The 25,120-nt window shown below is 38.7% G+C and overlaps 1 protein-coding gene across 1 annotated transcript; it reads right to left on the minus strand. All coding sequences in view use genetic code 11, as the record gives it.

The window, feature by feature from the left end:
- Positions 1 to 4,315: 4,315 nt before the first annotated feature.
- On the minus strand, positions 4,316 to 14,852 carry EGR_01394 (Protocadherin beta-11; the record flags this gene model as incomplete). Its single annotated transcript, XM_024490643.1, has 5 exons — positions 4,316 to 4,644; positions 5,496 to 5,553; positions 6,655 to 6,824; positions 12,014 to 12,196; positions 12,623 to 14,852. 5 exons carry the CDS (start codon positions 14,850 to 14,852, stop codon positions 4,316 to 4,318), a joined length of 2,970 nt encoding a protein of 989 aa, XP_024354967.1.
- Between the last annotated feature and the right edge of the window lie 10,268 nt (positions 14,853 to 25,120).

Genomic DNA, 25,120 nt, shown 5'->3' on the forward strand with positions numbered 1-25,120 from the left:
CCCATGCGCTCCGGTCGAACTGCTTCTCTGCTAAGAATTGTCTCCAAGGCCGATATTTTTTTTAACATTCAAGTTGTGGTGTATCGAGCAGGTAGATCTAAACCATGATTGTTTGGCCTTCACCAAGAGATTCGCAGTCTACTCCACCCAGGGGGCATTGTCTTCTGAGAATGACACGGGGCCTTGTAATTGTGGGATGGACGACGAGTGGATCGTTGGGACATGGCCAATGAAATGTTGGTTTGCCCAATGCTGGATTGGGAAGGACATTTTAGACAACTATTCGGTCAGCAGGCATTCCTGTCCTGACGAAGCAATCTTGTGGGGTGAAAGAAGCGGTGAAGGGATTTAGAGTCTTTGAAGCTCATTGTTTTCTGTTAATGCCTGAAAGTGGAATCCACTTGCCTATCCTCCACGATCCCCCCAGTTGAATGTTAATGTAAATGAGTTGTTTCATCACTTACGGCAATCGTTACTGAGAATTATTGTTAGGTGCGCTAATGGTTAGTTACTGTCAACCACCTGTGACGTGTAAATCTTCATAAACGTGATGCATGGTTGGATCACACTTCTCAAACCAACTCTGGATTTCATCTCCTACTATCGCACTCTCCACGAATCGCAGACAACATCTTTAGCTTGCTGCATTGGCCCTCTATGACGTGTAGGGGATTGTAAAGTGCATGCGGTGACTTTTATTCATATCTTGTAAAGCATGGGCATGAATGAATTAGTTACGAATCCGTCTGACAATATTCCTTCTTGCTCTGTGTAATATTTTCCCGTTCTTTCGACCCTTACGATGAAATAGTGGTTAAAGCTAGCGTGATTCGTATTTGCCTTTTTTACGAAACTAGTTTAGCTCTAATTCAAAGCTGATGCAGAAGTTTCTTGTAAAATGCCACGAACTTTTTTAAAATGCTAGACCAAATTAGTATTCATTGTACCTCGTACACAAAATCATTATTATGATATGACTATTTCTTTGGCGTTTTTGCTTCGTTGTAGATATTTGTTTTGTAAAATCATAGGAGCTTTACTTGTTGTGGTGTTTTTGAAGAGGGTTCATAAAATTCAAATGTTAGGTTGGCTAACCTAAGCGGCGCGGTGTTGTAAGATGTTGCAAGGAAGATTGTCATTTGACAAAAAATATTGTGTAGCTGCTTAAGCCAAACCGAAACTCTTTGGATTACCATTGTACGGTATGCACCAAAAGACGGAACGCTTTAGATGACTGAAACCAATAAATCGAATGACTATCATATCTTGTGACTAGAAGTTAACATGTGTTGACTTAAACGGTTTCCTATCGAAACATGAGCACATAGTAAGTGAGTATTTTTGCTGCAAATTTCTACACAAATCAGTTGTTATAAGACTAATAAAAACACTCATTTACATAATCAGGTATTTGTATGTCACTATTGTTAATTCAAGCTATGCTTTAATTGTATTTATCTAGGAAGATGAGGACTATAAATATTTTTAATTAATTGATTTTTATCTAATACAACAAGTGTTGTATACGCTGCAATTTATTTCGTAAACGAAGTCCAATGATAGCCTGGTTTACTTAGTGGTTATAAAGGGACTCACTGGTGAACAGTTGTTTACCTGAATGATTACCTTCTAGACGCAGTCCCGACAATGGAATGCAGATATTTCCAAAAACCAAACCTTCTCTCAAGACGCAACGGAAGCTCCAGTTCACAAAGTGACTTTTGGTGAATGCAAGGCAGGCTGTCTTGATGATTCCGACAAGAGAGAGAGAGAAACCAAGAGTGGAGGGCTTAAAACCCATTTTTGGGGAAATAACCAGATGGAGACACACTAGGCTGGCTTCGAGAAAGTCTTCTTTCGAGTGATGTGCCTATAACAAAATGACTTAGGCGACTATAATGGTACGAACTATTAACTTTCTGACATCTGTAAACAAACTTCATCACTGTACGAAATGTCGGTGTTAGTTTTTCTTGGAAGTGTTTTACTGCTTGTAAATAGCAATATTGCATAAAAACTGAGGCACTGCTATTAGAATTACTTCAGCGAAATCATATCCGTACAGTAAGTTTTATTGAATTAACTTCGCTGGGTCCAAGGCAAAAGTGATTTATTGATACCAACAGTTCCGAATTTTAGTCCGTCAGGTAATCTTTTGTCACGGTACTTGTCTTAAGCGTAAGAAAGGGTTACAGGCATGCATCTCGAAAATTGACTATTAAAATTCTAAGTTGTCAATTTTTTTTCAATCCCCTATTTGCAATTTTGATGATTATTATCTAATAAATTCTATCAAAACTAACAAATTGGAATGTTTCAGCTAAGTGTGTTGAGTCTTGAAAATAGTGTAGCTCGATAACTCTTAGTAAGAGGCGAATCAAGCCGTTGCTAATTTGCCTTCACAGCAGTCCTGTTGCCAACAGTTGACAATTAATGTGCTCTTATTAAAGTTCTACCAAATCCTTATTAATGTGACCTTCAAAATAAGATAAAAGTCGCTTGCTTTCATATAGCATGAGTTTATGTTCTCCCACAACAGAATTACCCTTATCAATGAGTCCGATCACATGTTGACGCTCTCACTCAAGGAAGGACACTGGTGTGCACAGCCATTCGTCCATTAGCCCAAAACGGACACCAGTCAAATAACGCCCTTCTTCCATTCTGGTGGTGCTATCAAGGCGCCATCGCAATGTAAATGTAGTAAGCCAGGGCGCCAAGTCAATTAACCGTCGTGGACAATCAGCAAACGAAGTAATCGTTAATTAGAAAATAGTCCTAACTCATCAAGACCAATGGGAAACAGGCAACAAAAGCTGCGGTGCAAAGAATTTAACAGCGTTATATAAAATTTGTGCATAACTTAACACTACTTCAAAGGCCCATACTGTTAGGTGTAATATAAGTCAACCTGAAGAGCCCTTTTTCGTGAAGCAAATGAACACAATTATGAAAGCACCTACTCTACATCATTCCGTTCCACACAAATAATTTATTTGCCTGTTTGAAAAAGATACTTAGCGACAAATGGCTGCCATCGCTACTTTTAATCCCTTTCGCGTATGCTTAATTTTTCAAAAAAATGCGATTTGGCACCAGAGTTCTGGCATGTGCGTGGTTCAGTCGAGGCCACTGTAAAGTATTTAAATAGCATCATTATCCAGGTTCATTGGTATTTTATTGTTGAACTGAATATGTTATATCTATCGCTTACATATTTATAATAAATTGAATATGCTGCATTGGTGAAACATTTGACGGATCCGCAATTTTCGACATTGCTTTGTTTGAACTTTCATTGCTGTTTGCAAGAGGTAGCCATATAAGTAAGCTATTTTCTCAAAGGTACATCTAAATTTGGCAATATGTTCCAGTTTTCACTCTGTCTCTTAAAGCATTATCCGCTGAAAAACTAAAACTTATCGCAAAATATGTTGAATATATGATAAGGTGAAACTACTACATTTTGCACTAAAGTATTTGATTGACCATGATTAATTCTGACTTGTAGCGCTGTACTTTATGCACTAAAATTAATTTTGCAGGCCGGACACTCCACAGTTGTGTTTGCAAATTACAACCCATAGTTGTTACCTATTTTTGAGTTGTTTTGTCCCCTTTAGTGCTTTTAATTTGCTTCGCTTCTTTTTCAATGATAAACAGTGGCTCCTCTCGGTTTCACAACCATGCTAGGCTGTCCAGACCATTAATGCAGTTGTAGCGATTTCTTGAGAAACGCAACGACTTTTAACAGGTGGGAAATATTACTTCCAGATTAGGTGCTCTAACTTTAATTAACAATTCAAAATTGTAAAATTCATGCAGGCGGCATCCTTTTGTAATTTTATGAGTTATTTACAAAACATTATCGATCAGTTACAATCAGTAGCAATCACATCTACATCTGCTTATGCTTAGGATATCATTTATTTAAACAGCGTTAGGAAAATGGGCAGAATTATACTACCTAAATAAATAAGGATTTAAGAAAAATATAATTTTAGAAGGAGTAGTGCAACCAAATTCCTCTGTACATCCAATTTTGCAGTTCAATTACTTCATTTTGTAGCACCGGTATTTTACTTGTATATCCATTTTTTCTAATTAAATTCTCTACAACCATTGTTTTATTTGCAATGTAGATGCAAGGTGGTCCTAGTGATGTTGTCAATCGTAAATTTAATGATCCAAAGGCATTAGTCTTCATTTAGAATGCACTCAGTCTCACATTGATTCTTTAAAAATAAGGGAGTGAACATATCACCATGCGAACGTTGATTTCGGTTAACAGTTCTTCGGATGTGGTACAAAACTTTTAAACGCCGTTAAACCCCACTGCTTGACTGATGGCCTGTTTTCTCTGAGTTGGATTGTTGAGAGCAGTGTAAGTCTCGTTGATTTCAGACAAAACCAAGGTTGTGGGCAGAAGTCCATAGTTATGATTATCCGCGGATTCGGTGGTCATAACTCTTCTCTCTTGACATGGGGAGATATTTCCAAGGAGAATCGCTTTTCTTGGATGAAGTGGTGCGTAAATCGGCGGGGCTGCATACTTTACAATGAGGGCATTAGAGCGCTCACACAGTGGAGATTGAAACATGTGATTCCGTGTTATGTGATTTGGCATAGCTTGACCATTTGATCCTACAACATTAACACGCAAATCAACGAAACCCTTACTCTTCGATGGCCATTAGTAATTTTGTTGAATAAACTCGGAGGTAAAAATGTGTTGCAGCGATTTCATATTTTATTTAACTGTGCGTTTAACCATACAGACACCTCAGTCTCGGAGGTTGTACTTCCGCTCTGCAGCATGGCCCTTGGGCCATGCTAACAGTCTCAGGCATTCCTCGGGTTAGTAATGTATGTTCTGCCATACTACTTTGGCTTATGATGATTTTGGTGAATGAAATCCCTCATTTATGACCTACCCTAGTTCTTTTTCATCCTGTTCAGGACGAAGCAAGGCATGCTTAACAAGAATCCTTCGTTCCAAATAAAGAGCTCACTGAAGGAGTAATGTTGAAATTGTTTTTAGGTGACCAGCGTTTTAACCAAGCTCGTCAAAGTACATTTGTGTTTGTCTTGCATGTAGATTTTGCAAGTCATATATTGTAGAAAAAAGTCCCACTATTTTCCTACAATGTTGCTGCATTTTAGTTGAATCCACTTATTAATGCAAAAATGAGCGTCATCACATGGATAATTGTGGAATTAATTCACAAACGAATAAACTTTTACCTAAATTAGGCTATCTAGGTGCTTCTGGATATTTGGGCAAATTTGGTGCAAACTGGCGAATGGGGAGGTATCTGAATAGTTGAGCCACACAACATGGCTAAAAACGCTCATTTTCTCAACACAATGGATCAGGAATCATGACTGGAGAACAGCCTCAAATCGTGTAATCGAGGGCGTTTTTAAGTTCTATGGAAGTGCTTTGTAAATTGTGGTGTTAAGAACGATACAAGGATAAGGGAGTATTGACATACCTGTATTTTCAGTTGTAGGAATTGAGCCTTCTTCGGTTTCACTAAAATTAAGTCCGCTCTAAAGAAGTAGAATACGCAACCATGTCAAAATTTTTTGCATTCCCAAACTGCGCCGAAGTTTTCCGTTTGGAAAAGATGCAAGTAGGCACGCTATAGTAGGCTATTTTAGATTAAATTTGTAAACAACTCATTCACTCACTTGGATTGTATAATATCATTATGTTTAAATGAATAGAGATGCTGTAAATCATGCTACTTCGTGATTTTATATTAGAGGTCCGAATACTATAACTTATTCAAGGGTAGTGCAAATAAAAAAGGTGGTTATGAAAGAGCCAGATATGCTTTCAAGTGTTGAAGTGGCTAAAGCCGCCAAACTTTGTTAATTGGTGAACCAAGGGCTACCTTGCTTGTGTCATTTCGCAAAGCTATACCATTACAAGAGGTGAACACCTATTGCCAAGACAGGGCCAATTGTCCCAGGGGTTGAGCCAAAATCACGATAATATGTAGTAGTGCGACAAATACTCTCCTGATTTATTCATAAATCTATCGATCGTTGTGCGCATAAATATTACCTTGCATTTCTAATTGCTCCGTAATTAACAGTATTTAGTCGTAGTATTTCTAAAGCAGACCACATGCATTTCCTCCAAAGCGCATACCTAAAGAAACTGCGAGATTTCGTAATATTTATGATTCAGTCTCCATTGTCTTTTTCATTCTTGCAACTAGTTTTCCAAAAATTTACGATGATTGGAGTTATTGGAATCGTTTTATTTGATTCCTGACAAGCAGCTACTGAATTTAATAGCCTAAAATATGTTCCCATTTAAGACTGTACCACTTCACAGTGAAGCCCACTGTCTCTCTTGAGCACTTCAAGCGTTTCATGTAAAATATATTTGACAAAGCGCGCAAAATGTAATAACAACCATTCGGAAATAAATGTACACTAGCTTGTGTCTGTTGGCTGATAACACGTCTACGTGGTTAAATATTACCTAGTTTTACCTAGTTTAGATCCTACCTCATTCCCAATCAAAAACCGTATTATATCGCTACCTTGAAAAAGCTCTCGCATATTGTTAAATATTTTTGATATAATCTTAATTGATAAAATATTTGGTAAAACATTTTAGAGGTAAGGTGGACTCACTTCTGGGGGTTTGAATTCGCGAAACTGGAGATCCTGCTGGCTTCCATTTATGATTCTCGATGTGTTACTAGATGTAAGTTGCAACGTAGATTGCGGAGGGGGCGAGTCTCCTTCAGAGGCAGTTGCATCGCATTTTACCGATAATTGGAATTTTGACAGCGAGACATTTCCTGTTTGAGAGGATTACAAATTGTTGGGTGCTTGATAGAGAATGCGATGTCGTCAAGTTTTATCCGTCCCTCAGCAAAGACAAACCTGCTTTTGTCAAACACTAATCTTGCAGAAGTTCTCGGTGATTTTATTGTAATATATGCTCCTGAATCCTGATAATCAGACGAATGTTATAATATATTAAATTAAAGATTTGACACTTGTCTAAAATGCTTAGAGGAAATTATTCAAGCACACTGTTTTCACTTTACAGACAGTTTTATCGCTAAATGCGCTGGTTTTGCTTACACTATCTTAAACAATTATTCCTTAACCTCTAGATTATTTTATTTGATGACAGTATTCTTTCAGTTGACTTAAGATGTTTGTTGAAATTGCCGTTGTGTTTGAAGAAAAATGCTCATTAGCTGTTCTAGTTCCTTGTTAAGGCGACTTCATTTCTTGAACCTATGGCAAATGTCTATGGAGAGAGCTATACACGACTGAAATCTTCAAACATCGGAAATGTCTTTGATGATCCAAGCGGAGAAATGAGGTGTTAGAGGACGAAACATTTCACTAAACCACTGTAACCGATTACTTTGGATGCTTACATAATAGTCTAATTTTCACTTATTGAGAAAAGAATAAAGTCGGAAAAGGATCCAGAAAGCCGATAAGCCTTTTAAACAGAAAGGTGGCCTAGGTAATTGGTCATGGATGTGTTCAAACTAGGGAATATTTATTGTTATCGAATGAGTATGATTCCGAAATTTAGAAGACGGGCATCATGAAGAGCGGTTCGACCTCAGAAATTCAAATTAACTGACCACCAACAAACTCAACACCTTCCCTCAGCTTTTAATCAAGGAAACTTTGACTAAACATCAAGACAACAATGCGGCGTTTACCATTATTTTGATGAAAGCTGGAAATATGTGCTCATGCTTTCGGTCAATGCTAATTAAAAGTATTGTCTTAAATAAGAACTGCTAGAAGATTCCTAAGAAGCAAAAGCGTTTGACTAGAGATTAGTTTCAATTTACAATAAGGATTAAATAGACTTTTCAATATTTAAATGAAAATGACAAAAATTGCATGTAATGCTGCACAAATGACTGAACTTCCCTTGAGGTAATGTAATGCCATAAGAGTAAAGGCATGCGTCACAACTTGTAAACTCTTGGCTACATCCAATGTGTTTCTCCATTTTTCAACAAAGCTTTGATTGAGTAAAATGAATCAGAACAGCAGTACATCAAGAGGAATGACATTTTAACGTTGTCAGTTTGCTTTCCATTCCCTCAGCTGCTTTGCAGGCGCAGTGATTTAAAATGGCATCACTCATTTAAAATTAGAAAACTTTTTTGTAAACAGAAATTGACTTAAGAATAAATGAGTATTGGAAAAGTGTGATTGCCCAAATTTCTAATCCTATTCTAATATATTATTCTGTGCTTGGAAAGTTGTAGATATAAAACACACAAAAATAACAAAATTGGACAAAAATCGCATTAAATGATTTGCTGCCCCATTTCAGTAGTTTTAAAATCGACCCCAGTGACTATAAAATGCCAGCATGGCTTGTATTCATCTGGGAAAATGGGATTTTCAGTTCTCGTGGTCAGTAAGATCACACCAGCCTACCAGCTTAAAACGTCGCACTTGTTTCGGGAAAAAAAATTTCAAAATAAACAAATCATTGTTGATGAGTTATTTTCAAGGGATAGGTGTTAGGGCAAACTGCTAATGAATTATGTTGCTGAAATCTTTGGCAAGTTAAGAGCTATTTTTGGGACCTGTGAATGTGATTAACATTGTGTGTGACTTAAGAACGTCATATTAGCTTTCGTCCAACAAGTGACTCCTCTATTTAGGCAGGATCCGGCATTTTGAGGTATTTTTGATATCTCATCAAACAAATGCTTACCTAATGTTAGTGTGAATCAAACTACAATTCATAGTCTACTTGTTTATTAAAACACTGGTATTAATGATTGTGATAATGTAGAAGAATTTTTGAGTATTATAGAGTAAAAAGTCCGCCTGCAATAACGCGGCACAATACCTCAACTTCCGTCTGATCAGCAAAGGATATTCTTAATCACTGTCTATCAACAGCTGAGGATCGTCTTCAGCATTAATAATTGCAATGAAATACCATTACATTACCACTCATAGTGTCTAAGCACTTTTAATGCATAGCAAAGCCACCTTATATCCCAAAGAAATTTGATAAAATATCAAGGATGTAATTTATGCAAGCAAGAATTTCACACGCTTTTGGATTTTATTACAAGTTATTGTCATTATTGTAAAAGGTAAAAAGGATTTTCAAACCGAAATCATTCCTGATGCTGACGAGCCACTTTAGTTCGGAAAAGAGGTTGCACTCACCTCGACTGGTAGTGCAACTTTTTATGCCACACGCATGCAGAGTAAAAGAGAAGCAAAGCGTTGCGTATTCGTCTCACTGATTTCTTCTGTTAATTGATATGTTCAAGTTCTTTGGTAAAATATGCTCGATCACCTTTTTTCCCTTTTTATGAATATCATTGATCACCGAATTTTAATGGTGTCTTAAAATGCATACTTAAAGTTGCTAAAACACTCCTTTTGGTAAAATTATTACTTTAAAATGATGGTGGTTAAAATATGTGTGAATAATTATCAAAAATTTAGACGATATTTAATTATTAAAACGACATTTGTTTTTCAGCATTTGTTTTCTTAACAAAGTACAAATCAGCTGTAGTAGTTGGAGTTTATTTCTACCCTTTCATTCTTAAGCAAAAAATACTTTTGTTTAACCGAATGCATAAGCACAATCTCCTAAGTTGTAAAGTGTACTTAGTCCCATCTCCCAAGACGACTGACTTACTGGTAGGGGTCATACTATTTCCGATTCAAATTTAGAGTAGCCGGACATCCTGCGTTACATAAGAATATATCGAACCAGCCTCATCTGTTCCTCATATCTACTTAAGTTCCATCATCCTTTCTGTTAGCCCACCGTCGAAATAATATAATCTGAATTAACCCATTGTCCGAAGTCAGCCATCCGTGGTCAGCATTAAACGGAGAAGGGTAGCAGCACTGGCGTAAAAAGCGCCTTTCCGTTCTGGTCAGTGAATAGAACCGTGCTGCTTCTTGCTCCAAATACGCAAAATGTTACAGCGCTAGAAATTTGGAGGACAGAACAGACAAACTGCATTGTGCTTCTAAGACAAAATGATGAACGAAAATATCGTTTCTGCAGCACAGGCGGTATTGTTAGCGCAATTTTCGTTCATAACTTATAGCAAGCAATCTGAAAAAAGGTTTAGACAAGATTCATTTTGTGGTTTTAATAGAACTGGCAGACTATTAGTTTTGAATTATTACAAAGGTGAGGGATTTTGCTCAACCAGTGGAATAGACAGAAAGGTAATAAGGACGTTGGATCTAAAAACCAATTTTTAAAAACAGAGAAATTTAATAGAGTATGCCCATGGTACTTAGCGTTACATTCTACGCAAACGTACCTATATAAGTGAAAAATGCACGGAATAATGGGTTTTTTACAAAAGTGATCATGAAGAGCGGAAGTTGAATTTATACAAGTTCCAAACTGAGCTCAATTGGGTGATGCACCGTCGATTAAATAACGCCTCTAAAGTGGTGGACAAGTCCGGAAATATCCGACTGTTCTCATGTACATAGCAACAACTCTCCTCCGGCCATTTGTATTGCTAAAACGGAAACCGTTGTGCTAGGCGCCAGACAAAGTGAAGTTATGCCGAACCTCTATCCCTTCATGGGAATTCAAACATACACGAGGGAGTATTAAAGCCAACATATCGGCCGCAGTTCTTAAAATTACGCACATTATTGTTTTAAAATGAAATTTATTGGTAATCTGCAACTTGATATTTACTTCTCGTCGACTAAGGACTGCCTCGGTTCAACAACACGCATCTTGGGTGACTGAAACTCAGTGTAATGTTCCACTCCATATGCAATTTTAAGCTGAGACAGTGAAAAAGAGGGGAATTCATCATTGCTAGATACACATAATTGGTTGCTGGATACCATGTTCACACAGTTCAGCAGTAGAATGAATGGAAACTGATTTGTGGTAATCATGAGTAAGAGTAAATTAGTAGACCTCCTCTTTGCAACACCAGTCAAGACTGATTTCTGTTCGATCAGGCTACTGAAGACGTTTGGGTTTGTCGGACACATGCAAACGATTTGCTATATTATTATACCAGCTTTATTCTCTCAGAACAAAGACCGTTCTCATTTTTGCATGCTTATCTTGGTAACCGGAGTGCCTTCAAATATCGCTGGGCGATTTGAATAAAGGAAGACAAAAAACCCTTACTTTTGCTTTTTATTCAACCGCTTTATTTGCGAACACCTAAAGTCTAAGTCGCATAGATTACTTTGCGAAATAATTACAGTTCTTGGCATTTTCCAAGCAAAACATGTCTGCGCGTTGCCTTTTGTGATCCCGAAATTCAATATATTACTTTGAATGTGCTCGTCGAAGCAGAATACCAATTTTCATTGCATGAATTTCATCAGTTGAGGATAGACCGTTGGCTGTTTGTTTAGACTCTTTGAATTGAAGAGTAGGTGCATTTGCCAAGATGCATTCGTGTAATTTTCCAATCTGACCATAAGCCATTCAATACCGCTTCAAAAAAGTACATGAACTTTATTGATACTATTCATGAAACCCTGAATCCATTCCTCTTTTAACAGTTTACAATTCCGTGGTACCAGAAAACCCGTTTTTTGATCTCACAGTCTTGTATTCATCATCTTGGGTGAGTCAGTGTTATAAAACATTGTTATTGAAATGTTGATAAACAACTATGCAATTATTACTTTGAGACACTCTGTTCAACGATTTTTTGTTCAAAAATTCTAAAAGATAAAGTAACTGGCAGTGGAGAAATTTAATGCTTTGCTTATGTCTGAAGATTAAACTTGAATGAGTGCAAATATCCCTCCCTAGGTCTCATATCTGATGACTTTACCATCACTTTTGCCATTCTTTTTCCCACCCCACTCCTCTGCGAAATTGGAAGAGTGGTAAAAAATTCCCCCGCTTAACTCTGTTGCATATGCGTCGCAGAAGTTTTCTTATATCAGTCACAAGTCTTTTAGTGTAAAGAAAATCACTCTGAGCAAAATGTAACCAGGTTTACAAAATGCTTACCCTGGGGATAGTCTGCTGCGTAGACGATTGGAACAGCTTGACATGTAGAATACGGGTGTGAATTTATTTCCCTTTCCTCTGTAGATGTGTGACGTACAGCTTGCTGTTTAAATGGAAAGTCTCGTATGAAGAGAAACGCCAGAAGTCCAAGAACAACGATGAACATGGCAAAAATTACGACGGCTACGATGAAAAGGTATTTTGCTTTTGCATGCCCCAAAGAAGAAGTTGAGTCGAATTCCAGCTTAGAATGCACTGTTTTATTTAAAGAAAAAACCTGTTCCATGGTAAGTTGGCTTCTTTTCACATCTTCTGTACGATGAGTCCAAGCATTTTTTGCCACTATTCCAATATCATTACTTTGATTCAAATTCCTGCCGAATAATGTTGAAACGTTTAATGGGGGATCGTAATGAATAAATATCCTTATCCTTGCAGTCTTGCTGAATGGATGAAAACCTAAGTCCATGACCGTAACATAAATCTGGTGTTCAGTCTGCGTTCTGGCATGTTTTAAGTCATTTCCTAGGAACATCTCGGTGAGAGGCTTTTTCACAATCAAATTGGTACATTTTTCATTGTCTTCAACCTCTTCTACAGATCCAATACCAAAGTATGGTCTCAAGTATTTTGCGCACCGCAAAGTGAAGTTTAGTTTGCCGTTTTCCTGCAAATCATTATCTTTGGCACATATTCTTAGTATGGAAGAGTTGACGGTCACATCATGAGTGGTGTTTAACGTAGCAGGTCCGGCATGAGGACCTTTCGAAAGAGCGCCTGGCTCAGTAAATACGGGACTATTATCATTTTGGTCTTGCAGACGAATAGTGACACCAATTTCAGATGTTAGGCGCTGATGAAAAGCCCCTGTGTCCGACACGACCACCGTGACTTCATGTTCTTGCTGCTTTTCGCGATCCAATACACCGTCTACGTAAAGCTGACCCTTGCGGGTTATCCGAAAGTACGCAGGAGGATTACTATGCCAAAACGGACCCGGTGTTTGTTTAATTGAAAACTCAAGGGTCCCATTTGCTCCACTGTCTGCATCGGTAGCGTTGACTTGGCCAATAAAGCGCTCCATTAGACGTTCCTGATCGAAAGACTCTGGAATTTCGAATACAATTCTCCCTGACTCATTCTTGTTTCCCTGGAATACTGGTGGAGAGTCATTGACATCCAACACGGTAATATTGACATCTACTGAAGAACTCAGCTGTGGATCGCCTTCATCCACTGCTTCAACTGTCACACAATAAACGGCCTTATTCTCCCTGTCAAGCGAACGCAAAGTCGAAATTTTTCCTGTGCGTTCGTCAATGGTGAAAGATAAGGTTGAGACGTTGTGTTTGCAGTTTTTAATGGAATATTTCAAAGCAGCGTTTCTCCCGAAATCAATATCACTTGCATGAACATAGCCCGCAACTGTTCCATCTGGCTCATTTTCTTGCACACCGATATCTCCCCTATGTTTAAATTTCGGTGCGTTGTCATTAATATCCCACACCCCTATGTCAACCATTTGGCGAGCGATGTTGGCTTGCGGACGGCCACGATCGGCACATACGATGGTCACTTGTACTCTTGACGTTGCTTCACGATCAAACTTGATACCGTCCCGTTTGAGAAGCATAAATACGGTGGGAACTCTGATAGCCGCAGCGGGCGTTTTTAGTGGGACAAGACTGAAGGGATTAGTACAAACTAGGTTATTCCATTCTATGTCACAACTCACGGCTGCATTTTCTCCTGTATCAGCATCAGAAACTGTTATCGTAGCGAGTTTAATTTCTCTTCCATCTTCTTCAGAAATCCAGATGTCAGTAAGTTTATAATAGCTCCAATCAGAAAGATTTTCTCTGGGAAGTGGACTAAGTGATGTAACGGTTATTTTAGGCGTGTTATCGTTACAGTCCTCAAGAGTAACATCAATATTTGTTACGTTAGTTAAACCACCTCCATCTTTTGCCTCAACAGCTATGGAAAATTTGGGTGTGGTCTCATAATCTAGCTGCCCTATGATGTATACCTTGTCGCCATGTACCACCACTTTATAACTTGCCTGAATATCTGATTTCCTCTGCACAACTTTGAACTTTATTAGTCCGTTTTCCTTGCTGTCCGCATCAATAGCGGCCAGTTGGATAAGAAACCGAAACGGTGTATCATATGCAAAGCCACTCAGACGTAGGAAGGAACGTAATTCAGCACTTGTTTTCCATAGCGATTGTTGAGATTGTTGAGCGCATTCGCGCAAGTGGACGTGGTACGGTAGACCAACCCATTGGGGGCTGTTGTCATTTACATCCTGGATTTCAACGGCTATTAGTAGTGCACTTGTCAGTCCTCCTCCATCATAGGCATGAAGACAGTAGAAGAGGTTTTGAAACTTCTCGTAGTCAAGCCCACTGATCTGCCTCAATTGGGGAGTATTTTCATCCGTCATAGACAAAGTGAAATAGCCATCGTCATTAGCTGTATACGAGGGACATGCTTGTGGACCAGAGTCTGAGTGTATACGACTGAGATGGTAACTACTTATTCCATTTTTTCCAAGGTCCGCATCCTTCGCAGGGGGCAGATAAAATAAGCCTCCAATTGGAGAGGATTCCGGTACTGATATTGTGACAGAAGATGGCTCGAAAATTGGAGAGTTGTCATTCATATCAATAATAGTTAGTTGAACTGTTTCTAGAAGACTCTCTTCGTTTGTGGTTATGTGAACTAAAAAAGCAACTTCACAGCTTGGACTTTCAAATCGATGCAAAACAAGAGATGAATTTGTTGATTCATCGTTTTGGCAGATAGCTTCCCTATCGATTGTTTGAATGGCAAGCATGCTCCCATTTGTGGGATGAATTAAAATATATTCAGAGAGAGGTTGTCCTGCAAGACTTGTAAACGTCTTCTGATGCTGAACAATAAGCTGACCAATCAAAGTGCCAGCAGGAGTGTTTTCCTTAATGTAAAACTGATGCATGTAGGGTGCCTCACAGGAAATCAGCGGTATGACGAAGACTGTCCATGTAAGTGCAAACATATTTAAAGCACTAGAAACCTTCCATTTAGTCGAATATGACGTGAAATGTGCTCTTTTGTGTCAATTCCAATGAGAGGAAGCTTATGAATCTACTCTGAGCAACCTATCGGCCAATCAAAATATGCCAAATATCCGATTGGTTAAAAAAGTCTGAGAAAATGCTTGAGTAGTACTTCCAAGCGGCCAATATTCATTTGTATATGATGCTATGCGTTTATTTAAAGTTATTTTGGAAACATTTAAAATGCCAAATCGATAGGCGCTGCATCCCAATTAGTTTATATACTACCAAAAACATGAAACAATAAGGGTTTAAAAAAGGGACTTTCGAAAAAAAAAGGCAAATCAAATGCTCTAAATTAAGGTGATGAAGTGAATGGCTGAAAGTTCCTGTCACATCATTCAGAATCCAAGTGCAAAAATTGTTTTACAATTCTGACTCTAAATTGATTGGAACGGAGTGAATTGCTGCAGTTTTTAATTCGCTTAAAAGCTTAGTGTTATTTAGGAAAATTAACAAAGTCAGCACTGTATGCCATAACTAATGCTTACCTGATCTGATGAAAGTTAAAAATAATTACTAACTCTCACCCCAAACTTCGAAAAATCCTTTGATTTGCATTAAAGTGCGGTCGACTACACTCCATTTCACCCCACTTAAATTTTTCACGCCCCTTAGTGCCCTATTCGAGAGTTGAATCAAGAATCAAGACGGGTGTATTTTGTCGGAATTACCAGTCATGTTGTAGCAAACACTCCCCTTCCGTCTAGCTTCCAAATTTAATAAATTGCGGGGAATTGGATAAGTTAAGTCGGTTTAAAAACCTTCTTTACATACAAGGAGGGAATCCGCGACGTGGAGTCAATAAGCGTTAGGCAATTATTATTAACTTACCAAAGGCTCCTTGAGCCCAATAATTCCATGCCTTGAAAACTGGGAATGACAAATTAGGTGGATAATTTTCCCCTTACTGGTAGCAAAAAGTGCAGATATGGCAAGAAATTGTGGTAAAGTTGGTTGAATGTGTCCAATGTTCCGAATTAAATTTGACTTCAGACATGTAAATATAGAAAATCTAAGCTTAAATTTCATGTTATATTGAAACTTGGATTTCACGCCTTTTGGCTGCTAACCTAAAAAAGGCCGGTAATTGATTTCGTTGAGTTGAGTAACCCTCTCTTCTGAGTAAGGGCTAAATAAGATATAGACGGGAGGCACCGAAGGCGCCCTTGATGTTAATTTGAGGAAAATACAATTACCCGTTTAAAGTCATTGCTACCCTCGAGTCATAAACCTCAACTAAGTTGATTGTGCCGAGACTATTAATTATCATTCCGAATTTGTTTTTCATGGTCCTTGGTTTGTAGAAAATGTTTAATTTTGTCGAGTCAGAGCCTTTCCTTTGTGTCGCGCCATTTTGCGTTAATTATTAGCCAAATCTAATGAAGAACAGCTTTAACTTTATTGTTAGTACAGCCTACAGAACAGCAAATTCACGCCCCCTCCTTCGATTAACTAGTTTTCAGCACCACCTATGCCTTACCTGCTTTAGTGTTCAGGGAGCTGACCCCTAAATTAACTATTTTGCAAGTGATTGGATTTAGTTTAAATGATATTCTGGTCAAAAACAAACGTACAATAATAGCCAAATCATCCAACTATATCCATAGGCTTATGGCTAAGACCAGGGGTTTTCTCAACTTGGTGCTTTCGAGGCGCACACCAGCGCACGACTTAAACCACTCACAGGCACAGCAGACTGACTCAACATTTGCGAGCAATGGGTGCTATATTGTACTTCGCACAAAGTGCAATCAAAGATAAAAATAAAATACTTTGCTACTAATGGCTGCGTTTACTTTTCTAGAACCGATTAAACTGCCACGAAAATGCAAGAAAATTGGGATTTTATTAAGCACTCCGAAAAACTTTGTTGAATATTTCACAAAGAGAATTGCTAACTAAATAACAATGGCAAAAAATCCTTCCAAAAAGAAGACTTTCTAAATCATTTGCCCATTTTTGGCAAGCACAAAGTCGACCCAGTGAAATTGAAAATGACCACTTAAAAATTAAGCTTGTTTTAGATTATGCAAGTTGACAAATATGATAAATTTTGTGCATAGTAAGATGAAAACAGTCGCGTAAAAAACAAAACCACTTTCTTGTGTTGAATTCTCTTAATATGACTTCGACCAATCTTGTTAATGCTGTTTCGAGTTAGGCACTTTGCGATAGCGGGATTGGAATAGTTAGTAATTGCCTAGGCATTAGCACAACTACTGTAAATTATCAAAAGTAAAAGTTTATTACAAGTAAAATGAATTATTTAGGTTTTTTCCATTACAAAATCGAAGGTTTCCAGATTACCATTGTGATTAAAAACTTTTACTTGACTATTAACTTCAAATCACTAAGTAAACATAATTATAAGAGCTTAGTCAAATAGCGAACTTCTTTTGCTTAGATTTGGAGTACCCCTTAGCAATGATATTTTTCGAAAATCTCGAAACCATTGCAATCCCAAAAAAATATCCAAACATTCACAAATTGAAACATAAAGGTCAAAACTTCCTCCAGTACAACAATGTAGGATTCATCTCAAAACGAATTATGGACAAAAACAAAGCTTTTTAGATTTTGTTCCTTACCACCCGTGAATCCTTCCCAGACATGTTCAGCAGCATTTCCGATAGCATGAAGGAGCTCTCAGTTAATGGTGTGGAGGGTTATTTCAGTTTTAATTATGTTTGCTTTAAGCAAACAGTGACGGCTTTGAAGTGGTAATTTTCGCGTATTATAACTAGATAGCATTACTTTTGTTTGAATTTGTGCATTTGTTTTTTTGCAAGCTCATTTTTTCTGCGGTTGACTAGGGAACGCTATTCACAGATTGCCTTAGTCTGATATCACTAGCATTAAATGCTCAAATTCGGGCTCACGTTCAGACCTTAGCCACGTTGGAGAAGCAACGACAAGTCTGCAGATAACGTCTAGTCCACCGCAAGGAAGCGTGACACGCATTTGCAAAATTTTCTGCGCAGCTCCCGATACGTATCTGACAGGCATCGGGTAACTCGTGGTTTGCTGCGGTGAAAATGTCGTCTCTTTTTGTTTTTCTCTTCCCCTACTCCCTCTCTCTTTTCCCCCATTTTTAGTGATACGCAGATTTTTTGGTCGTTTAGTTCAAAATCAAATGAATCGATTGTTCTTTACAATTTTTTGGAACAATAGCTACGAAACCCAATTCTGCCATATGATACGAATTAAGTGTAGTGGGAATAGTGAGAAACCACTTTGAATTGTTCAAACGCGAAGATCCCCAAATGTTTAGTATTCGTTAAAATAAAGAATGTTTTTTTCCATGAGAACTGATTGTGTACAAACAGGTATAAATACTGCAAGAATAAGACACAGTCGATTGACAATTTCTTTGAAATTCGATGTTAGTTGAGGTGTATCTATCTCTTTGAAAGTTTGCATTACCATGCATTCACTTTTGACTAGCATAGTATGGGAGGAGCAGTTTCGCTTCATTCTTCAAATTTAGTGTAACACAATTACTTTTACTCTATCACACGGTGGAGCACTAAATTGCAAGGTTTTATTCCGTTCAAAGCTCATTCAATGGTAGTGGATAAGAATCGGAGGGGGGTTTGAGTAACCTGAGCAATCGGTACGAAGGGAATAAAAAAATTTTTTATTAAAATGTCTCCGGCGTTCAACTCTACCAATTTTCTTCAATCGCACTTGTATCATCAATGTTTCTCCGTCTACAGATGACATATACCCTGACACCTATCAAAACTAACCAGAATCTGGACAGGATTAATCTTGATGTTTTTGTCTACGTAGGATGAAGAGAATGCAATCTCCATTATTCATCCCATCACACATACCTTCTTCGCTTACTCCTCCCCCACTCACCTTACACCCTAAGACATTTTGATAAGCATATTTCTCCTCTTAGCTAGTATTTTCAATTAGTGTACAACACCTAACCGCACCCAGTCTGATGACTGTATGCAACCTCCCTCACGCATTCAGTCGCTATCAATTAAACAAAGTGGGTTTAAGTATGTATGCAAATTCATGTCTCCCTCTCTCTCTCTCTCTCTCTCAATTCTACTTAAGTTGAACGGAGGATAGTTAATGAGGGTCGTGTGCAAATGTCCGCGATTCCGAAGACTCTCAGTTGACCGAAGTGATGTCGCATCCATATAGCAGTCAGTAACACTCAGTAATCTAGTTGGTGTTTTGGGTAGTTGATTCACATTCCATATACTTAGTGGTAGTCTTTATCAAAACGCCCAAAATAAGTCCAACGATGGCTTATAATAGTTAAAAAAGGTTTGCACCACAGGAATTATATAATTAATTGAAAGGAATTCGCCCACGCATCTGCAAATGGAATAAGTCGGTTTCCATATCCATCAAGGGATTTTAGTTTAATTGATTGAAATTTAGTAAATTGATTTAATTTAACTGATTTACTTTTAGCTAATGAATAATTATCAGTATTCATTCACGGTGGGTGTGCGAATTCAACCTAATCTTTGATATGCGCAGCTGTCTGAACACAGTGGTTGCACACTTATATACTAGGAAGTTAAAGTCATGCATACTTCCCCTTTTCATCCCTTTTCTTAGTCACAACCACCAAACTAACCTCATGGAAAACCATGGAGCACTCTTTTCTAAAGTTCTATCCTCATTTTCATTAATTTATTTCATCACCGCTGGTTAGCGCATTCGCGTGACAAATAGCACTCATTACTAGTTCGTTGTTTGCTTGCTTCAATCAAGACTGATGAAATACACGATTGGGTGGTGGTTGTCTAATGAATCTTCAGGTGTACAAGTAAAAGTGCGTATTTTATCATATCATTTATTGACCCGGCTGGATTGCGTGCCCGACCGCATTGTTATCCATTCTCGCGTAACAGAATTGGAGGTTCCGGTGAATTATCGGTGATAGGTATTGTTCCATTCGTCCTGGCTTGTGTTTTGCCCCAAAGACGAGCCTTAAAGTAAGTGCTAGCATGACTGTTGTAGTTCATTTTATAGTGAACATGCCTTCTTTCCAGAATATATCTTTGATAAGAGCATATTTTAGGGTCACCTAAGTGCAGAGTCCTTTGAAGATGAAATTAGTTGAATTTCTTGACATTAAACTCAATATAAGTCCAGGTATTTTAGAACCCGGTAAATAGTGTCTTTGCGCGTGGTTTCCCAAAAATGATTAAAACTGATAATTTCTTGCTCAAGGACATTGACCAAGTCAATAAAAGGTCATATTAGTATGAACTTACTTGATTTGTAAGGAATTTCAAGAAAACTAAACGGCACTAAACATGCGTTTGGTAAATGCAGGTTTTCCGCTTAATTATGCATTCACTAAAAATTTACTTCCCCTGTACGGAAGCACGCCTGAGCAAACGAGATATTGTTGAGGGTAATTTGGTTTACCAGAAATAGAAATTCAATTTAACTACGCAGACTTTGAAACAAACTAATCTCCCATTCTTCCAGGCAGGTGTATGGAAAAACAGTATCTCTGGAACTTTGAGCGGCTAGAGTAGCGTCGGTGACTTTTTAAACAAATATATTCCCCTATAAGTGACGATGGGGGGAGAGACATATTGGCTTTTTCCGGTTGAAAACGCTTCCGGAATAAGTTGGTGTCTAACTCTTCCCATTTTTGGTATGAAACGGAAAACCCTGCGCTCATGAACGTGATGCATAAAACGGAAGCACTTTTCAAGGAAAACTAACATTAAAGTGGTATTAAACGGCATGAGCTTTAGTTTACTTTTTAGTATAACTACCTTCAGTAACTATAGCATGAAATCACACTGTTATCAGCTCTAAAAAAGACGGCTATTCCATTCGTACAGTTAATTTATTGACATTAAGATGCTATTTTCAATCAGATTTTGAGGGCTGCAATGCATCTATGCTCCTGGTGAATGATGTCGCGCTTGGGGAACTCCATAAGCGAATAGCCGTAGATATTGCACTGCGTTAGATCTATGTAGTATTGTTAAGGGTTGGTTGAAAATGGTTTAATTATGAATTCAAGTGTGCATTCTGCGTATTATTAGGTGACTGTCACTCTTTGTGGAACCTATTGGAGAGTAAAAGGTTGCTTTAAGACGTAAACAATTATACTGTTCATATTACAAAAGCGATTTCAGTTTCTATGCTCATTAGATCAAAGATTCGATTTGATAATTAGGTAGTTTTGGCATGCTTTAATAAACTCTAAAATTATTCTACAGGGAAACGATGCTTGTTTCGATAAGCAGGCCAGAGTGATCACAACATAAGTAATGTATTTCCATACGTTTAAGTCAAGAAGAGTGCATTGATAACACTGTAACAATAGGCTTCATGAATAAAGCAGGTCGATTGTGAGCCGGTTGTTTGGCTTTCAGCAACCCAAGGTATCGCGGGGTAAACATTCCACGTGGCACACACTGTTACGGAGGTGACAGACGTCTATAGGTCTCCCCCGTCGACACAAACCCTTCCCAAGGGGTGGGGGGGGGGGGGGGAAGGGCGAGCTGCTTTGTATGTGCTCACACGTAAACGCACTCTGCCTCTCTTCACATAAGTAATTAATGGCCCTATTTGAGAGCGTAACCACTTCTGACCCCTGCCCCATAATTCCGCCAAGTCTACCTCAGCAAACTCCAGTTACAGCTTACGCAAACGCTGAAAAACACGCGGGTGCATACATATTCCTTTTCCTTTTCCTCCTCCTCCTCCTCCTTCGTCGTGGGAAGAGCTGGAAGGACAGGAGCTTGGGAAAAGCGGTTACTAATTGCCAGGTGAGCTGGGGACAAAAGGGCGTCACCTAAAGAACTGCAACAGCTAAAGCCCCTTAAATATATGCAACAGGAACAGAAAATTGAAGAAGGATGCTGGTTTTTAAGTTAAAAAATAGTTTAGGCTTTAGTTAGTCATTTATGGATCACATCAAACCTGTAGCTTTTCCTTTTTTAGTAAAGCAAGTGATCAATAAGTAATGCGAGTTATTTTTTGACATCAGTTGGGGCATGATAGAAACACGTCATTTAAGCCTTCCCAAATAAACACTGTTATCACTTGCCAGCAATGCATGCTACTAAGTGAGGCACAGGAAATATGTCTGTGCAAAATTAGGAATAATTGATTTCTCGCTGTTTATTTTGAGATTTATGATCTGGACCTGAAGTCGACACAGTTAAAGGAGAAAAATTTGATTTTGCCCAAGCAATTAATATTAGGGTACAGCATTTCTCATTTGAAAAAGTAAGCTAATCGTGAGTAGAGCACAACCTCAAAAATTCCTGCAGCATTTGTGGTGAGAAGATCTGCAATCCCAGGAGGTTTTCCTTCAAAATTCGGGAAGTTTCTGATTCCGTGGTTATTTTTGCGAACATCCTAGATACTGTCCCCCGCTTAGTCGCTTCTGATTACTTGGCATCGAGTTTAGTTACACTCCAATTGCGCTAGAACGCATTTTTAGGTCTAGGTTCATCTATCCTATGAATGCATGCGACTAAGACGACCCACCTACTCGGACACGGGCGCGCACTCAGTTGGTTTCCTCTCGTCGGCCGTGGGGCCAGCACGTGCGCGTCACGCTCCCGTGTTGATTCACACAAGTCAATAAATGGAGGCGTCTCCTGTGAGGGGATCCAAACTGCCTGCAAACACAGAAACTCCAGTTAGAGGCGACTTACAACAACTTGTATAAAAAGGGCCAAGTTAGGATGCCTTTCAAAGGGTTGTCGATTTCGCACAATAGAATGAACCTTTCTTATTATGATGTGATTATCCGCAAGCTGAAAATCAAGCATGAAAGTTACTATCTAGATTTAATGCCTAATAAAATGACGAACCCAAAGCAGGAAGCAAAGCTTGTGTAGGAATTTATCGCTTGATTACTATATTAATGGAATCATGAAGTCTGTGTTCCCATTGATCTGAAAACGATAAATCATGAATATTCTAAAATCTAATAGTGTTGATGTAATTGATGTCAAATTCACCGAACCTACTACATTTCCACGTTACTAATCCCAACACCATGTCAATGTCCTTGATAAGGTTAAAGCGAGGGTATGCTATTAATGTCACTTGATATTTCCGCCGTTTCCAATATACGCTTGTATCATTTTTGGTTAATGTACTGCAGAATCGGTAATAGTATCATCGGGTTTAAAATTTTGAAGATGACTAAAATCCACTCGATATTTTATGGGTTGCAGCACCCAAAACACGCAATTTGAAGACTCTGTTCATCACTATAGCAACACAACCAAAACGGAAGAAGTCTGTTTTGGGCTGACGGTTTCAAAATGCACACTACTACATGGTAGTTTTGGTGGACATTGTAAACCTTATTAGGAGATTGCACTTTTCTAAAATGTGGCTAATGGTGCAGCATAAAGTGGATTTTGTTATAATACTGGAAAAATAGTCAAAGATTCCTAGAACTCCAAATATTACACAATTATTGTTACCTGTCATTTATAAATTTAAATGTAATGATGTGACAGAATTTCAAACTCTGTGTTGAACTATGCGAAAGCTGTGGACTTCCCAGGTTGTACTGGATTAGCTGGCTTTCGGGTCATGCCAGTAGCCCCACACCATTCTGTACGCCGACAATAGATATTCTGCCCCAGTATCATGTCTTCCTTCGTCTTCAAGAGAGTCTCAAGACGCTACGTCGGTGGCAATGACAAGCAAATCCGATCTTAAAAAGTCAGTTATCATAAGTTCTACTACTGGGTGACACATCTTGCCGTGACGGAAGTGGCGTACATTGCTGAGGATGGGCGAATCTACAACGGCCCCAAGTGGAAGGCCTAAAAATGACGTCCACCTTTGGTAACTACCTCAGTCCCGTGTTCTCATAGAACGCTATTAACAACTAAAGTGACACTAGCCATGAACCATCTGCAAGAGTCCGTTACGGCGCTGTCTACCGTATGTGCATGAAGATACAAATTACGTGGACTTCTTCTCTACTAGCTAGATGACAGCCGAATGGATATGACTGGGCAGCTCTGGAATGAGGAAAAGGGGCGAGGAGGAACGGATGCAAGACCGCATTCCCACGAAACTATGCTAAACTGTCCTTTGTTATATGACTCTGCTTTTGGATCAGCAGGCCTACAACTAGCCACGGACACGCGTGATAGACAGCGCATTCCCTCGTCTCCCCAATACAATTCCCACAAAGGACTAAATTGTAAATCCAGTATAATGGCCAAGTGAGGTCAGTGACGTTGCGGTCAATTATCTTCTCAGCTGCATGGAAATTCGATGACTGTGAGGCTTGGCTCGTGGGTGCTTCCTCACAGCACTGATTACGTTGTGATGGCTGACGCAGGAGGTCAACCAAGTGGAAAGTCAAGGACGATGTGCGGAAGAGGAGGAGGTGATGTAATCCGTAATTGTATGGCTAGCTCGCGGTTTTGGCGAAGGGACCGCATTGGTTTCCCACCATTGTACCTTGGCCAGGTGGGCTAGCCTCTGGGCTATGCCAGTAGCCCCAAGTCCTGTGAGGTGTGGACGATACACGCTCTGCATGAGATTGACGTCATCTTTTAACCCCAAGGAAGTCTCGGGGTGATACATATAAATGGCAAACTTTTGCTGGATAAATATGCTTCAGTTAGAACCAGACAGTCCCTATCATTGAGGAATACTTTTATGCAAGTGCAAAGCTACCAAAACAACACAATTTAACCCAAATGGGATTTGAAAATTACTGTATTTTTGCATCAGCTAAGTGTAAAATCTGTTAGACTTCTTTAATATCTACTACAAAAGCTGTACATTATTTTGGCAAAACAAATTTTTTAAATTACCACATCGTCAAAAGTATTCATATCCTGATTTTAATGGGAATTCTCTGTTCTTTTAATAAGTAGTAATGGATTTGCATGAATGGCTGAATTTATTTGTGCATCCACTTTTAAATTGACACACTTTTAGTTAATCCAAATGTGCTGGTCTTTGGCGCTATTGCGAATCTGGCTTGGCCCGTTTTGTGGGTTCTCTCAAG

This window comes from Echinococcus granulosus (assembly GCF_000524195.1).
Source record: "Echinococcus granulosus chromosome Unknown EG_S00005, whole genome shotgun sequence".
NCBI lineage: Eukaryota > Metazoa > Platyhelminthes > Cestoda > Cyclophyllidea > Taeniidae > Echinococcus > Echinococcus granulosus.